This window comes from Colias philodice, chromosome 27, assembly GCF_061535455.1.
Source record: "Colias philodice isolate Cphi_HAF_F1 chromosome 27, ilColPhil1 Martin Lab GWU primary, whole genome shotgun sequence".
NCBI classification, from domain to species: domain Eukaryota; kingdom Metazoa; phylum Arthropoda; class Insecta; order Lepidoptera; family Pieridae; genus Colias; species Colias philodice.
The window spans coordinates 75,016-93,552 of record NC_143112.1 but is presented as its reverse complement, the minus strand read 5'-3'; the positions used below and the strand labels follow the sequence as shown (position 1 = coordinate 93,552).

General features: G+C 35.5%; 1 protein-coding gene across 1 annotated transcript in view; it reads right to left on the bottom strand.

The window, feature by feature from the left end:
* Window positions 1-1,690: 1,690 nt before the first annotated feature.
* tei (irregular chiasm C-roughest protein teiresias) overlaps window positions 1,691-18,537 on the bottom strand; it is a 66,617-nt gene continuing 49,770 nt past the window's right edge. Inside the window, exons 3-15 of the mRNA XM_089711958.1 lie at window positions 15,906-16,576; window positions 15,498-15,701; window positions 13,176-13,280; window positions 12,334-12,505; window positions 12,023-12,133; window positions 11,155-11,256; window positions 10,538-10,696; window positions 7,867-8,014; window positions 6,937-7,082; window positions 6,542-6,646; window positions 6,248-6,337; window positions 4,128-4,238; window positions 1,691-3,806 (exon numbers count right to left, since the gene is read on the bottom strand). Coding sequence (XP_089568084.1) covers window positions 3,433-3,806; window positions 4,128-4,238; window positions 6,248-6,337; window positions 6,542-6,646; window positions 6,937-7,082; window positions 7,867-8,014; window positions 10,538-10,696; window positions 11,155-11,256; window positions 12,023-12,133; window positions 12,334-12,505; window positions 13,176-13,280; window positions 15,498-15,701; window positions 15,906-16,576 — 2,498 coding nt within the window. The 3' untranslated portion in view covers window positions 1,691-3,432. The remainder of the gene's footprint in view (window positions 3,807-4,127; window positions 4,239-6,247; window positions 6,338-6,541; window positions 6,647-6,936; window positions 7,083-7,866; window positions 8,015-10,537; window positions 10,697-11,154; window positions 11,257-12,022; window positions 12,134-12,333; window positions 12,506-13,175; window positions 13,281-15,497; window positions 15,702-15,905; window positions 16,577-18,537) is intronic.

Here is an 18,537-nt window from a genome sequence, read left to right as displayed (position 1 = left end):
ATATATTATAAGCTTAAATACAAAACGTCAAGTTTTAAAAAGTTATTGCATATTTAATTGCGTCGAAATTCATGAAAATCTATACTTTTGTCGAAACGTAGTTATTAAATAACAATTTATGACCAATATAATATAATATTTTAAGGAAAAGATTCTAGTTTCCTACGTCATTAATCGTAATATATTAATGTACAATCTGCATATATGGAAATTTTAGACAAGAGCAAGGAAGGGTCTACTTAAACATTATGTATAATCTTGGAAATTTTTTAGGTTTTAGGTACTTGTAAAACGAATCATTTTCACAACGAATTTTTAATACCATTTCAAAAACAGTACTATTTAAGATTCTGTATTTACCATAGTTTTTTTTTCGTCTGAGCACTCTAAGAAAGCGGTATAAAGATCAAATTACTAAAGTAACCTATTTTTTCCAAGATTATAAATAAGTTCGTCTACGTCTCTACATCGACCGCTGGACGGATCAAATAACAGGTACAAATGATCAATAAATTTCCCTTTGAATTGACTCGAGAGTACAAAAATACACCTCTAACTCTAACTTAATAATAATTTCAACAACGCGCCCCAGAGCCCGTAGCACAATTCTTAACAACAATATTTCTGATTATTCGTATATATTATTGTAAAACATCACATCACGAACAATATTCATTCAATAATATTACTTTGATATTAACACTCCTTACTAAATGGACGATAAACGTAAAAGTACGAATCGTTTTCATAAAAAACGTAAATACGGTGGTTTGCAGTGATGTGATGTGATGTTAACCACAACGTATACCAATCTATGAAAGAACGATTTTTGGATCAATTTCACAATAAACGTTTGAATTTTCACAAAATATATCAAATGATATTACAGTAATCTTATATATAAAAATGAATCGCAAAATGTGTTGGTAAGCGCATAACTCGAGAACGGCTGAACCGATTTCGATAATTCTTTTTTTATTATATTCCTTGAAGTACGAGGATGGTTCTTATGTAGAGAAAACGTAAACATGTACCACGGGCGAAGCCGGGGTGGACCGCTAGTATGTGATAAAGATGAGAGCATCATTAGTATAATCGTTTCAGTTAAACCTGTTAAATTCCCAGCTTAAGTGAAAATGACCCAAAATATCAAGATGGCGAGAAGTTAATTGTTCTAAAATATGTCTTTTATGATGCTAATTTTATATTTCAATTATATAATTTTAAGCACATGGTCTTTGGAACTAGGTATCGCCAAGACTCTTCATTTTATAATAAATAAAAGGTAAGTTGAGAAAATGGATAATCATAATAATAAACATAAAATTCAAGTTAACACTTAACATTAATTTAAATTATTTTTGTTATTTTAATTAATGAGTACTTTTTGTGTGATACATTGATAAAACATTTGACTTGATAATTAATGATGGTATCTAGTTGCTGTATTCACTTTTTTATGTTATTGTAATGATTTAAATGTTGTGTGCAGTTTTAATTGGGTCGTAATCTTAATATTGTTTAATTTAGTAAGTTGATGTAAATGTTCTTGGATTATATCCTGTAACTGTGCCTTATATAAATAAATAAATAATATTGGTCAACGAATATCAGGAAATTAATTGCGCGAATTAAAGCTCGATTTTTATCATTAAAATAAAGAGTATTAGCCATCGACCACACAACCACGTGTGGTGGTGTGGTCGATGGTATTAGCATAAAGGCTATACATAATTCGTATGTAAAGTCGGGTAGAAAGAGGGATAGAAACACTTTAAAATATGTTAATTCATATGCATTTAACTGAATTCCAAAGCTCGCTCACCTTTGTTATCCGTCGCAAGTTCAAACAAAACTCTTAGAACAATTAACTCCTGAATGAAGATGGAGACAGGAAAGTTTCTACTTTAACATTTCAACATTGAACAATTGATATAATTCTCTTATTCTATATGATTGTTGCAAAAATTGTGTTAGCAAATGTTTTTGATACAAAAATGTCGCCGAACTACGCGGCCTTCTAAAATTGACATCGAAATACAATAGGCAGGACTTAAGGGCTGTATACGAGAGTTACATTTATACGAGCAATATTCTACGATTTAATTATATTACATTTATTGGCACACCCCTGTGGCCTATTTATATGAACTTCTTAATTATTTTAATTGCTTCTTCGCATACCTTTTTTTTGTATTTTAATAAATTACTAAATCATTCAATGTACTGAAAATACGTTAAAAAAACAAATAAAGTTTTCATCATTAATTTGGGTGATATAAATAGAAGATACTAAAATGCAATATTAATAAGAAATTTAAACTCTAGCATGAAACCATAAAAAGTAATTGCTGATACTTTATTAGTATTCCTTAATTTTATTTGTAATAATGTTTAAGGTTTTCTAAACAGCCCTTTCCAGCCCCGGTCCTGAAGCTTCCACATACGAGACCGATATCTCTAAATATAAATACACCGAATACAATATTCACGACTTATCATATATCTTACATACAATTTTATTTGGTGTTCATTTTACTTGAATTCCATTCAATATTAACGAAAAAATACAATAATATATCTCATTCATAACAAAAATATAACAATTTGGCACATTTGTAAGGAAAGAGGAAAAGAAAGAAAATTGGGAAATCTAACACGCATACTTGTGTGTATTAGCTATGTTTGGACGATCAGTTATTATTGAATAAAAAGGGTTATTTGAGTATTACGTATTATTATTATAGAAAAGTATTAAGAGCGAACTAAATATTAGACGACACGACCATTAAGTAGTAATTGAGTTAGGGTTATTAACAACCCTACATCGAAAAAAAATTACCACTTCAATGCGCGTCAAAAATACAATAGACTGCATATTTAACGACTGCGGGTATTACAAAAAACCTATATAATATGTCAAGAGTCATAACAATTATGGGGTTTAAAGTTTTTATTTTCACAAAAAACATTTTCTTTTCATTCAGTAATAAATGTTCGACGTGACACACAAACACACATACACATAATATAGGTCACGTCAAATGCCTTAATACCTAATACACATGAGCCCTAGAAGGATCTACAGCTTACAAGAGATAGATGGAGACACTACAAGCCTAAGTACAGACATTGACTTTACTAGACGATATTTCGTATCACATAGACATATGACTAGCACATTTATATGTACGTAATGTGAATTTAATCGCATATTAATTCACACCGCGTACATTTATCACTACAGTTATAAGTAAAAATCGTACTTTAGATTATTTTGATACAAACAGTCTTTATTACAATAGTAGGTAGCGATGTTTTCAAAACCGCGATCCATATATTATGCTTACAAAAATGATTTCTACAGTGAACAGAAAACATTGCCACCCATTATTATATTCCACCACAAATTGACTACGTATAACATAATTTTCATACTAACACAGAAGCTAGCAGAAATAGAAAGGGGGTCAGTAGAGAAGGGGTCGATTCTAGTCGGGGGGTTCCGGAGTGTAGCGCTCGGACCGCGTGTCGCGCGGGCGACAGGGACGGCGCGAGACTGCGCTTGGGGAACACGGCCACAGCCCCCCCGCTAGAGGACACCGCGACACACCACACTTCCTCTGAGTCGGGGGTGATGAGGATCGCCCTCCAGCAGTGTTGGGACAAGTCGGGGGTGAGTATAGCGGGCTGGGACCGGCCGCTCGTGACCCACAGCACGCGCAGGTTCCGACCGCACACCCCGCAAGTTAGACGCCACCCGTTCTGTGCGGGTTCTGTGCTTATTGTTTTTGCTGTTGCGCCACCTAGAGAATTTTTTTTTTGGTTGTAAAATAACATAAGTAACGTTTCAAGAAAAAAATTCAATTGAATCTAAATTACAAACTCAATGAAAGAAAATTTGATCAAGAAAAAGTACTTATCCGATGAAAAAAAAATTTTTTTTTTTTCAAATAATATTATATCGAAAAAAATTATAAGTAACTATAAAAAACATTAAAGAAAAAGAAGCATTTCAATTATTGGAACGATTTTTTTTTCTGTAAAGAAAAAAAAATCTTTTTATTCTTGCTTTCTTGTGAGTTTTGTTATCCATTATTTATATCGGATAACATTTTAGCACATACCGGTGACGGAGAGCGTGACCCGCTTGAGCTCGCGGAGCCGCTCGCGCTCGGCGGCGCGCGCGCCCACGCAGCGGTACTCGCCGCCCTCCTCCCACATCGCCTCCGCTATACCTGCGCACACGCACCGTCAGCTGTACTCATATAGAGCTGAACAGTTTGTTTTAACGCGCTAATTTGAAATTCTTTCGGTGGTAGATAGCCCACTTATCGAGGAAGGCTATAAGCTATATATCATCACGCTAAGAATATTAACAGGGATAGAGCAATGCGGGTAAAACCGCGTGGCACAGCTAGTGACCTGATATACACGTGTATTTTGCATACTAAGAATATAAACTGACAATAACTGGCAGTTGTCCTTAACACATGACATTCGCAATCCATACTAATATTATAAATGCGAAAGTAACTCTGTCTGTCTGTTACTCAATCACGCCTAAACTACTGAACCAATTTGCATGAAATTTTGTATGGAGATATTTTGATACCCGAGAAAGGACATAGGCTACCTTTTATTGCGAAATATGTACCACGGGCGAAGCCGGGGCGGACCTCTAGTAATATTATAAATGCGAAAGTGTGTTTATTCGTTTTAATGTGACATGGCCATGGGTAACTTTTGACAGCGGTGAAACGACTCATACTAATGCGAATTTAACATCAGGGGAATCCGCGGGCAAAGAAAAATACATGAATATTGTTTTCAATAAAAATGATGATGATGATATTGTTCATGAAATTAATAATAATTTCATAATTCCAGTTCCCTGGTGAAAGCGCCCAACGACCGGGCGAGTTTATACGTTCGCTAGCTATGCAGATACTGAGCCATTCTGCGCATGCGCGGCCTGTGGATAGAGAGCATAGCGTACGGGATGTGGGTGGGAATAGGTGGGTGGTTGGTAGTACTTAAATCAGTCGTAAAAATTTCCAATTTTAGGAAGATTAGAAAAATGATTTTAACAATAGATAGGGAAATTTCGATTGACAGAAAAATTACGATAAGTGAGGAAAAATTTCCATAAGTCGGGAAAATTTCTATAAGCTGGAAAATTTCTATAAGCTGGAAAATTTCTATAAGCTGGAAAATTTCTATGAGCTGGAAAATTTCTATAAGCTGGAAAATTTCCATAAAAAAGCTATACGCCTATAAAATTTGTATAAGACAGGAAAAATTATATACGCCAGGAAAATTTCTATACGTCAGGAAAATTTATATAAGCCAGGAAAATTTCTACACGTCAGGAAAAATTCTATAAGCCAGGAAATTTTCTATACGCCAGGAAAATTTATATAAACAAGTAAAATTTCTCTTTGCCGCAAAAATTTATATAAGTCAGGAAAATCCATAAGTCCGGAAAATTTCTATACGTCAGGAAAATTTCTATATGTCAGGAAAATTTCGATAAGTCAATAAAAAATAATATTATAGATAAATTATGATAAATTACGTATTTAAGGCGATAGAAACGATTCAACTATAAATTTATATTTAAACATGGTATGCATAATAAATAACCTTATATTTCGAGTTTCTCAGAAATAATTCAAACTCAAACTCATTTAACTCAAACAGTTCAGAAGAGAACTTAAGCAGAGAGCAGTTTTAATCCTACTAATATTATAAATGCGAAAGTTTGTGAGGATGTGTGTGTGTGTGTGTGTGTGTGTGTGTGTTTGTTACTCTTTCACGCAAATACTACAGAACCGATTACAATAAAATTTAGCACACATATAGAAGGTAACTTGGATTAACACATAGGGTAGGTTTTATCCCGGAAATCCCACGGGAACGGGATCTATGCGGGTTTTCCTCTGAAAACGCGGGCGAAGCCGCGGGCGGAAATCTAGTTGCAATATTATAATTAAACCGCAAAATTATAACAAATATAAAAAAGTTATTCACAAGAACTAAGTTAAATTCTGACTAACAATTTTAAAAATAATGAAAACGTTTGGAAGGACGTTTTGTACTTTTATTCAAAAAGCTCCGTATTACTTTAAAAAATATTTTACCGTTATGTTAGAAAGTCACAGTTTTAACGATTATTATACGATATTTTTTCATCTCAGTATGGATGGTTTCAACAGGTAAAATAACACAAAGCATATAATCTCACCGAGCACGCCGTGCGCGTGATGGCTGCCGGCGGGCGCCCAGTTGTCACTTGCGTTGCCAACCACGCGCCGCCACCAGCACCCCACGCTGCCTGCACCATGTTACACATAACACACTATTTGAAAATCACAAGTATATGCATTTGTTTGAATGTCTAAGCCGTTAACATTAACTGTAAGACTATACTGGTATTTTTTTTATAATTGAAGAATGGTTAGCAAAACATCCAATAAATTTAAAACATGGCAATAAAAATGTCAGCGTTTTTTTAGTAGGTGTTTTTTTTTCTGCTTACCCTTTGGACAATGTAACTGAACGTTCCCTCCGAGCGGCACTTCCACTTTCTGATGGACTGGCTCCTCGTTAGTTTCTGTCGCCGATGTCGCGGACTCATCTGGGGCTGGGAGGAAACTTGTATTATGAGATAGGGGTTTCTAGGAAGGGTTGCGAACAATAGTTGTAGATCACAATATATTAGTGTTAACGTGTGTTTACCTATTTATACCCACAAAATTATTATAAACTTAAATTAATTGTGTTTGATTGACAGAAAATTTATGTGTTTAAAAATATTGACATTTTTATTTATGAAAAATATCGAGTGTAATTTTTAAACATATTGTATATATGTCGTATTATAATGGTGCCAGCTGGGAAGCCAGTGAGCCAGTGATCCAGTGTGCCACTCACACAGCACGTTGAGGTAGTACCCGATGGAGGAGTACTCGGTGTCGAGCCAGCTGGCGCGGCACTGGTACCAGCCCGCGTGCGCCGGCCGCAGCGCCGCCCAGCGCAGCGTGGCCGACCCGTCCGCGCTCTCCACCGGCGCCGGCGACCTGCGCCACACACAACGCATTAACACTACCTTCCACAGAACTACATCACGGCACACGAACATAATACAATAATATAATAACCCTGCACACAACACGCCACGTGAACGTTATAAAACAAATCCACATATACATTACCTTCCACACAACACGCCACCATTATACAACAAATCCACATTAACATTATACTGTACACAAAACGCCATGTGAACATTATACAACAAATCAACGTAATATAAACCTGCACACAACACGCCACGCAAACATTATACAATAAATCCACACAAACATTACCTTGCACACAACACGCCACCATTATACAACAAATCCACATTAACATTTTACAGTACACAAAACGCCACCTGAACATTATACAACAAATTCACACAAACATTACCTCCCACACAACACACTCCACGTGAACATTATACAACAAATAGACAGTAGATTGTGTAGCAGATCTTATAATACATATAAGATGTGAGGCATGGGTAAATAATTAAATGATTGATGTTTTTTTTTTTCGTTTTTTTACTTTTCCAAAGCATTTGACTACGTAAAACATTCCTATATCTTGCAAAAAATCAATTATATTACAGAAATTAAGGTTTAGCTCAGGGCCTAATGGCTTCATAACTTCAGAACAGAATATCAACTGTTGTCGGTTTTACGGCCTATCAATTAATACAGGTGTTCCACAGGGATCCATTTTTGGTCCATACATTGTGTGAAATATGTTTTTACTAAGCTTTAAAGTGACTAGAGGTGATGGGAGTGCAGGACTCACGTGTGCGGCGCGGGCACGTCGGCGTCGCGCGTCCAGGCGGGGCGCGCGGGCGGGTTGGAGTCCACGTCGCAGCGCAGCGCCGCCGCGCGCCCCGCCCACAGCGACACGCCGAACCCGGGCCAGCGCGAGATCACGAACGACGGCGGGTCTGCCGGACAGATATACGATCTTATTAAGCTATTGCATAGCTTCTATCGCGGGCCTTGAGCGCGGGGACCGAATCCAGAAATTGCGTAACGAAAAACCTCACGCTCGCCCCTCCGACGGGCGCGGAGGTGTGGCTTGAAGGCATAGCATGGAATAGCTTTACCGCGGCAGTCCCCGAGTGCCACACGCCTTTTTTTTTTTGTTGTTTTTGGAACGAAATATCTTATCGCGTGATGCGAAAGGAACGAGAGACGGAATTGAGACCAAAAGTTGGAACAACATTTTTTGCTATAGTTGTATCCGTGCGGCGTACGCGCTCGTCCCTATCTGTCTCTCTCTCTCATAGAAAGCGAGCCAGTTATTTTAATTTGTTCCATCCGGGTGTCCCTTGACACCTCTTTTTTATTTATTTATTTATTTAACACTTTATTGTGCAAGAAACAAAAAACTTTTTTCCTCGCTCTATTGAATAATAACATGTTTTTCCTCCAGACTTAAGCTATAAAAAAATACAATTTAAACAAAACTGAAACTGGCATTGCGAGCTGCGAACTAGGATCTGCGATTAGCAGCACACAATTCAAATCAAGACAATCCCAATTCCCCATCCCAGCATTTCTCAAACTCAATACTCAAGTCTAAAGTTTGACTGCAAAATAATTCTATTGCCTAATACTTATCAATTTGTCTCAATATTTTTTTAATTACTGACGTCTCTTTTATATTATATTCCTTCCTCGTTTACTATAGTAGTTTGTAAACGATTTTCCATATGTTGAAAATTCTTTTAGTCATGATCACTTTGTGATATTGTGTAACATAATGAACGTAAGAGATAGAGAAAGCGCGAATTTAAGCGATAAATGAAATCCTGTTGAACATGTTTAATCAGTTCGAATTAGGTCACGCTCTCACAGGGGAATTTAACGAGTGAGGTGTTCAATTAAAAGTCATGTACACAAATCATTACAAATTCTTTTAACCACACACGTAAACTAAATGGTAAATTCTGTTAAAAACTATGTGAAACCTAAATTAATTAAAATGCAAGGCAGTAAATTAAATGCAGTGTAAAGAATGTCATAAATAGACCACAGTCGAACTACTCCATTGAAAAGTTACATTTGGGGTATCATTTTTTAGAGGACGCAATTTTATTTTTTTGATGTGTAGGGGGGGTCAGTATGAAGCTATCACCAAGTTTGTGGGGTCGCCACCCTTGTCCCACGGCCGCCATCTTGAAAATAGCGGTTGATATGGTTTTTACGATATATCTCTTAAACTATTTATTTGATGAAAAACATTGAGTAACATTATTTGTTGCAAATTAAATTCTCTACAACTTTGGTCCAGTAACTTTTTGTCGTAGAACTATAAATAAAAAAGTTATAAGTGAAAATGTTCAGAAATTAGAGAGTACTCACTTTTGAGCGCTGTAAAACCTTAGCTATTGACGTAATGAAAAAATGTTGTATATAAAAGTTGTTCCTCGAAAAACAATCTACAAAAATGGTCTAATATCATTTCTTCGTAAAATTATAAAAAAAAGTTTTATTGAAAAATATAAACATCTCTAATTTCTGAACATTTTCGCTTATAACTTTTTTATTTATAGTTCTACGACAAAAAGTTACTGGACCAAAGTTGTAGAGAATTTAATTTGCAACAAATAATGTGAACGAAATTTTTTTATCAAATAAATAGTTTAAGAGATATGTCGTAAAAACCATTCCAACCGCTATTTTCAAGATGGCGGCCGTGGGACAAGGGTGGCGACCCCACAAACTTGGTTTTAGCTTCACACTGACCCCCCCTACATATCAAAAAAACAAAATTGCGTCCTCTAAAAAATGCGAGGTTAGGCCTAAAAAATGTAACATTTCAATGAACTAAACATTTCAAACGATTAGTTTTTGAAGTATGCGAGTGTTACCTGACTTTCCTATTTCCCTGCGAGTAATATAAATAATTTCACAACTTCTATATCTTATTTTAATCAACATCATATAGGAATTGTTTCCAATGTAATATTATGTTAGCATGATAAACTTTTTATATTTGTTACGAATATTGTTCCTGAATCCAATACCTACTTCTTTTACGACGTCATGAACTAAGTATCTGGATACCAAATGTGATTCTAATTAGATCGGTAATTTTTACGTAAAAGAGCAACAAATTCACGTTTGTCTTAAAATTCGGGATGAGCAAAATTAGTGATAGGTAAATAAGTAATACTCAAGATATGGTTTTCAAAGAAATCATTATAATTTCCCCTCAATCAACAATTTACTAAAATGCCACATTATGCCTAGTCATAATGCTGAGTCATTGTTAACTTGCTTATCTATCCCCAATTTCACTTTTCCTTGATCAGCAATCTACTAAAAAATATCCACATCAATCCTAGCTCCGTTGCCGTTGTTTTCATAGAACAATTGTCATCCAAAATCGTTATCACGGATCAAACCAAATTATAACATTTGTACAAAACGAAGGCCAATTACAAATCGTGTATACTCACAAGTGACATGTATCTCGAGCTTGGCGGTCATGACGTCGTAGTGCTTGGAGGAGTTGTGTGCGTCGGGCGCGGGCTGGCGCTGCTTGGCCGCGCACTGCAGCGTGGCGTTGTGCAGCTCGCGCGCCGCCGTCACCACCACGCGGGACCACGACATGCCCTCTGAGCGACACCAAATCCATACTAATATTATAAATGCGAAAGTAACTCTGTCTGTCTGTCTGTTACTCAATCACGCCTAAACTACTGAACCAATTGTCATGAAATATAGTATGGAGATATTTTGATACCCGAGAAAGGACATAGGCTACTTTTTATCCCGGGAAAATGACGCAATCCCGGAAATCCCACGGAAACGGGAACTATGTGGGTTTTCTTTGTCAGCGCGGGCAAAGCCGCGGGCGGAAACCTAGTATATTATAATCGTTGTTATCAGTATTAACCTCTTCATCGACACTAAAAATATCAACAACAGAAGTTTTATCATCATAAGTATCATTATCATTAAATATATCATTAAATTTTGAAGTACATGATGTTCTTCAATATTGTAAAAAACCTACTCAATCCCGCTTACTACTTCTAATGATTAAGTATTGTTAGAAATTATATCATCTTACCCACTGAATAATTCGTGTGGTGTATCCGTAAATATGGTCTGTGATCTAGCGCCGGTTCCAACGCGAGCAGCCGCCATGATAGATCAGGTGGAGGCACACCACCTAACATAATAAATTCACTTCAAAACAAATATCATATTATGTTGATACATTTATAATGTTATGGTCCTTATACTGGTCCCTGGGGGACACCAAATAATTTTTATTTCCTTTCGCCGAGTTAAGCTGTATACCTAATCATTTTATGCTTTTATAATAGATTAGTTACAAAAGTGAAATAGTATCTGCCGCATGCATCACTGAAACATTAGGAATATTAATTCTCCTGTACGATGTTACTTATCAAATGGCTTTTAGAAGTCCCTTGTGTGGAATTTAACTAACCGTCTTTAAACTTACGAAGCACAATAACATTATATTTATTTTTTTGATGAGTTCATTCGATACCGTAGCTAATACAAGTTGATATTAGCGTAACGAAAACTAATAAAATCTCAGAAGATTTGCCAAATAAAAGCAATGGGCACTCAATATCCAATTTCGTATTAATTAATAGTATAATTACTTTTCCATTATATTATTTTTGAAGCTATAATTAACGATATCTTTTTACTCAAAGTAAAAAATCTAGACACGGATTTTTGTAAAAATAATACAACATTATCATATTTTTATAAAATATTTGATATTTTCCAAATATTTGCTATAATAAATAAATAAATGATCAAAACAGACCGGACGGTTTTCATACTTTCGTAAATCACTTTGTCATCATCAAAATATAATCTAATACAACATAGATCATATCAATTCTACGAAAAGTTGTAATTTTAATACTCATCTCCATAAATTATATTTCTTTACATACCTTCAGCAACACAGCGTACTTCCAGTACAGTTTTGTCACGCACCGGCACCCACGTGTTGCCCGCATCCAATCTTCTGCCATCCACCGCGAGATACACCGATCTGACTGGTTCTATAGGATCATATTTTGTTAATATTAAAATGGATTGCATTTTGAACACTGGTATGAGTAATGAGAAATCTTTACTGTATTATTAAATTCTAATCGTATTGTGTCTTTTTCATTCATTGCAACGTCCATTCATTTGTTTATAAACAATGTTTGTGCAATGCAGTGTAATGTGTTCGTATTGAGTATCGTATACTGCATACCGTATATGAGCAGTCGTGTGGGCAGGCCTGCGACGGGCCGGCCGGAGCGGTCCCGCCCGCCGCAGCGCCACTTGGCGGCGTGGTGGCGGCTCGCGCGCGGGATCTCCACAGCCTCGCCCGACCGGTACGCCTCGCCGCCCGCGCTCTCCGCGGATACCCCGAGCGTTACTTGCTAACGATATATCACGCTTTTATCGCCGTTTATTTTATTTTGTTTATCATAATATTCGGATGACGCAGATCCATTTGTTAGTGCTATGAAGAAAAGTAACTTTCGATGTGATGTAATTAAAATTGTTAGTCTTTCGTGATTTGTAATTTGCTAGATATCAAAATAAATTGTAATATTAATGCAGGGATATGAAAGATGGCTCATTTACTGATCATTATTATTTTATATAAGCCCGTATTACATTATTAAAACACTCTTATATATCACGATATCAAATAGATATAGCACACTCCCGATGATAGAATAGAAAAATAAAACCAAACAAACATTCTGAAACTAATTAAAATTGGAATCACTAATTGGTCCCAAACTGACAGCCGAAATTTTAGCTACCTCTAAAATATAACTTTTAAACAACATCGCACCTTTAGAGTAAGGCTTAAAAACGAGACAAATCAGTGAACTCATAAAGTAAAAAAAAGTGCGTGTGTGTCGAGCACACGTGTCAGAAGTGAAACTTCTTTGACAATATTCAAAGATACCAAAATCGTCGCTTTACCCCATGACATGACTGTATTGCCATGATGCGACCTTGAAATATTATTCTAAACGCGCGCTAAGAATTAGTTACACTACAAAAATTAGAATAAATAAATGTTATATGTCCCACCTCATTGTCCTTATACCATCGGATGTTGGTAGCATTGACGAGGTCGCAGGCGATGCGGGCGCGCGCGTGTGCTTCCACTAGAAGTTCTTTCTCTAATTTTTGTGGCTAAAACAATACATAAAAATCAATACTGCTTTATAGTACCAAAGCAAGCAAAACATTCAATTTATTACAAATATTTGAACCTTTGAGAGGTTCAAATATAATTAGGATTGTAAGATGAAATTCTATTTTCATCATAGTAGGTATATTATTCGTAGTAAACCGTTAAAATAAACATCAATTCACAATTAATTAGATCGATGTAGCTTTAAAAAACTGTAATACTAGTACACTATACCTCCTCATAATTACAGTAAATTAAATATTATTCGTAAATGGAAACGTCTATTTATCAAAGTCAAAGAAAAAGGAGCAAACAAGAAATATCAATTTAATCAAAATTAAAAGTAGAAGAGTCGAGTATTTACTTTCCAAGTAACATAATACCTAAAATGTGGTCCTAAATTCAGTAATAAATCCTGAAGATGTCTCTGTTTCGAGGGCCCTTTGTCTGCTCCCTTATCGAGACACAATAACGCTGAATACACTTACAAGAACCACTCAAAGATAGGAATTAGATATAGAAAGACAAGCTTTATTGTTTAAAAGACAAGATATTTACAGGATGAAATTTAGCAAAATAACAGGTATAACTTGTGAGCAACTACTCGTACCTGTTGTTTAAGAAATATTATACAAGCCAATTAATAATTAAGGAACAAAATACCCTACTATGTGTAATATAATATAGGCTTTCATTCCTAAAGATGGAACAATTCCAAACATAACGTGTGACGATTTGGGTGCATGTAGGCGGTCACGATGCTAAATATAGAAAAACTAGCTTCCCGCCCGCGGCTTCGCCCGCTTTGTCTAAAACCTAATAAATTACATACTAAAACCTTCGTCGAGAATCTATCTATTAAAAAAAACCGCATCAAAATCCGTTGCTTACTTTTAAAGATTTAAGCATACAAAGGGACAGAGAAAGCGACTTTGCTTTATACTATGTAGTGATAGTGATTATATTCACCTTTAATAGCGGGATATTTTAATTCCATACAAACATGCACACACACACAAACCTGTATGTATACATATTACATAATATTATATGTAAACCGACACACACATGCATAACATAAATCAATCCACTCATTCGGAGCTTTTCTAAAATAAAAACGTTCAAGAAACAAAACAACTTTATTCAAATTTAAAATTCACAAAACATGTTCGCCAAGAAAATTGAGACGAAAAAAATAAGGAACTTCAATTTGAGGGGCTCTCTTTAAAGGCCGCCGTTAATAAGCCTCTCAAATTAATTGAGTTTGAGTTGAGAGTGGCTTATTTCGTGCTCGCAAGAATCCTTTAAGTCATTCTGTGTAAGAGGCAATTCAGTGTACTACAATAATTAAGAGATTTCTTGATTATAGTGATTTGTTCCTGTCTTTCGGTTTCTTTTTCTTAAAAATCTTGAAGCGGTTTAGTTGAGAGCTTTTTATTTTTGCTAGAAAATAAATTCAACTCAGCGCTGTTTATTATAGTTTATTACGCGAAACAGAAAATTCATCCACCAATTTTCTTCGAGCCCGGTACCCAATTAGAGATTATTAATTTAATTTTTAATTGCGTATCGTGTGTCCGTTTGCTTTTAATAATTATTAAATCCTAAAACAAATCTTGGAGTCGATCTTAATTTATTCCTGTGATTAATTCGACAACAAGAATATAAAGTAATAATTTAATGATGCTGTATTAACGGGAATTAATATTTGCATGCTCAACTACGAATATACATATTGTGTAAAAAAATTAATAGCTTCTACAATCTACATGTATGTAACTGCAATCAGCAATTAAAACTTCTTGTTCGAATATTAATTAAAAAAACTAAATTTTAAGAGAAGTTGTTAAATACATAAAAGTGTACATCGAATACATACTATGAATTAATCTTCTTATATACATATAAAAATGAATCGCAAAATGTGTTGGTAAGCGCATAACTCACGAACGGCTGAACCGATTTCGATAATTCTTTTTTTATTATATTCCGTGAAGTACGAGGATGGTTTTTATGTAGAGAAAACGTAAATATGTACCACGGGCGAAGCCGGGGCGGACCGCTAGTATAATATAAGCACAAGTTCTTGATCAAATCTTACTGTGTTTATAACTAGAAGTCTATACCTACATTTTGGTAACTGTGATTTGAAAAATTGATATCCATAGAAAACATTATTACCAAAGACATACTGAATATATATGAAACCTCCATACCTGCGGCGGCTGTCTCTCCCTCCTGGACTCTGCCTCCCTGGCCTGGTCCCTGGGCTCGTCCCGCATGACGGGCGAGGGTCTGATGACGAAGGCGTCCACCCGCGAGGAGGCGCGCGGGCCGGGCGCGGCGCCCGCGTCGCCTATAGCGTCGCGGACCGCGCCTCGGATGTTCAGGATGGTGTCGCCCGTTTTCACGCGGCGGGACTAATAAAAAATTTGGAGATAAATGAATATATTTACAGTAACATCAATAATCATAAATTTGTTTCAAACTGCAAAAATATGCTTATAAGAATTATTATTTCGGCATTAACTCACGTTGACAAAGATATTTTATTACTATTACCATCTTTGAGTTATAATCAGTTTCTATTAAATAGTAAAAAAGTAAATTATGAATTAAATTACCTTTGCTGGTTTTTCCCAAGCCTGACCACTGCTACGTTTTATTCTGGCCTCATTTCCTGTATCAGTATTTTCTAATTTAGGTTCTTTATTATCATCTTCGTCTTCCACTTTAGCCTCGTCATCTAGTAACCTCTTCACTTCGTCGGAATTTGATCCCGGTGCAACTATAAAACCAGCACTAGGTTCTCTGGTTTCTATCGGCAGATCGCTAGCTACTATATTAGTCTTAAATGGATTTTCACTATTATAAACATTATCTGGGGTGAAAAAATCTCTCTCATTCGCATACATTTCAAAAACATTATTCTGCGGTTCAACAACTTGGATAAACTCTAATTTTTCAGTGCGTTCCGGCGCCACTACAACACTATCTTCAATATTTGTTTCTGGTTCATCATAAACATCAAATGTTTTAACATTTCTTATTTCTACATCAGGTTGATTTAGGACAGAATCGTCTGTTTTATAAAAATATTCGTTTTCTATATTCGTTTGATCACTTTCGGTGTTTTGCTTGTCATCTTGTAGGGTCGGTTGGGAGTCGAAGCGATAAGTGTCAGAGCTTTGAAGAGGGGGGTAGAGGGGAGCGTCGCGGAGGAGCTCAGCTTCGTCCAGAGAAGCGAGCGAGCGCTCGGAGCTGCTCTGGTCGGTGAGCACAGCAGGGAAGAAGCCTGCGAAAGAAACATTATATTAGCATAAAGTTATAATATCATATTTTGTTTAGTTATGGAAAACTTAATCTAACCTTATCATAGGTAACAAATAAACGTGTAAAATAAACTGTGATTTATATCAACCTTTTCATTTATTGAATAAACAGTTCTTATAAAATTTAAATATTCACCTATACGATGGATAAAACGTTTCAAAATAACCATAAAATGAAAGACAATTCTGAGTCATGCAAACGAGCCTTATTGTAAAAGCATTAATCATTTTGTTTACGTTAATATTATTCAATACGTAAGCATTGAGAGAAATTACAAAAATATATTTCAGCATCCGAAAATCGTTGGGAATTGCCAAATTGAATTCGAAGACGAATGACGAAAAATTAACTTGTTTATGTTTTGATTTAGAAGCGTCCAGAAACTTCCGAAATTAGAAATTTAAGAGCGCTTTCTTAGTTAACTTTGAATTTTGAGAGTTTGTTTTAGACAGAAATTTGAATTAGAAATACATTGTTCAAAGAGCAAAGTTATTAGAGGCTGAATTGAATTTAATGACAACAAATTGCGAACAGATGGGGAGCCGCTGGCGGGTGAGCCTTCAAGCTTTCTTTAGCTTCTCACCGGCAACAAAGTTCTTACACAATTGTCCTTCGCAATTATGGGCCATTGTAAAAAGATACGCCTTAACGCCACCATCGAATTATATAAATTATCACTCATTTCTTTCTTTATCCAATTTACCTAATTAATGTTGTAATCATCCACCTTCACTGCAAAAATATGCAAAAACTTGATGAAAATTGAGATCTACGAACCTAAATTATAAAGGTAAATTATTACCTAACCATAATCCTACCCTTTGAATAAGACGTGAATATCTATATAATTTAGACGTTTACAAATTACGAAACAAATCGAGGTTGAAGCATTGGTTGTAGCTATTGAACGTAATAATTTCCCAGGATTGATATCAAAATGTTTACAGTGGAAAACTGAATAGTTTTGTCTAAAACAATTTAACAAAGACCTCACGCTCAAACCTTATTCTATAAATCGTATGCTAATGTTGAAATGAGCAGTTAGAAACAACTTTTAAAACGGCCACTTTACGTTTAGGGATGGGAAACTAAAGCTAGTTTCATAACAAGTGTGAACTAGGGCCGCCGCCTGCCGGAAAATAATTTGCCGTTAACTTAATGAGTTGCCGCTCGTGCGGTCAACACGATCATTTTATTGTTCGAACTTTGTGGAGTTTCATGTTGGAACTGTTTAAATGTAACTTTTATGCAAGCCTCGTTTCGCTGACGTAAGTTTATCGGTTTTTTGCTGGCAGTGGGCACAGTGGGTGCGCCTGTTTAGCTCTATTGTGATACTTTGTTGCGAATGTCGGTTTAAACTTTAAACACTTTAAATGGAGGAAGAATGAGGATGAGATATTTAAAAAATAGGTTTCGGAGTAACGAACTGGGAGCTCATTAACTGAAAAAAAAATTATTTTTCATAAACGTAAAAAAGCATGCTAAAATATATAAACACTTAAAAATAGTGAATTTCAGATTTCAGAAGATTGACTTACCATCATTTAGATAAAAATTCACACTACTTTAATCGAGATGAAAGCTCAGGATGAAACATGCCGATTATAGTATTTCATTTATATCAAAATTATCATAAACTTCTTCCAAAATACCGTTATCTATAGACCATTGTACACATTTAGCTCATTGATTATCCAAGTAAAACCCTAATAAAATTAGTTGTAAGAAGTTCTCAAATAAAACAAGAAACTGGCAGGAGCAGACAAAACGGTACTAGATCAAGTTCAAGCGCCGTTAATATTTTATTAAAATCCTCCTCATCACTGCGCAAATACCTACGCCTTTTTGTAAATAATTCCTCACTGTGAGGTTGGACGCACTTGACTTTTATAGAGAATAAAATAGATGTATATTACCTATCTT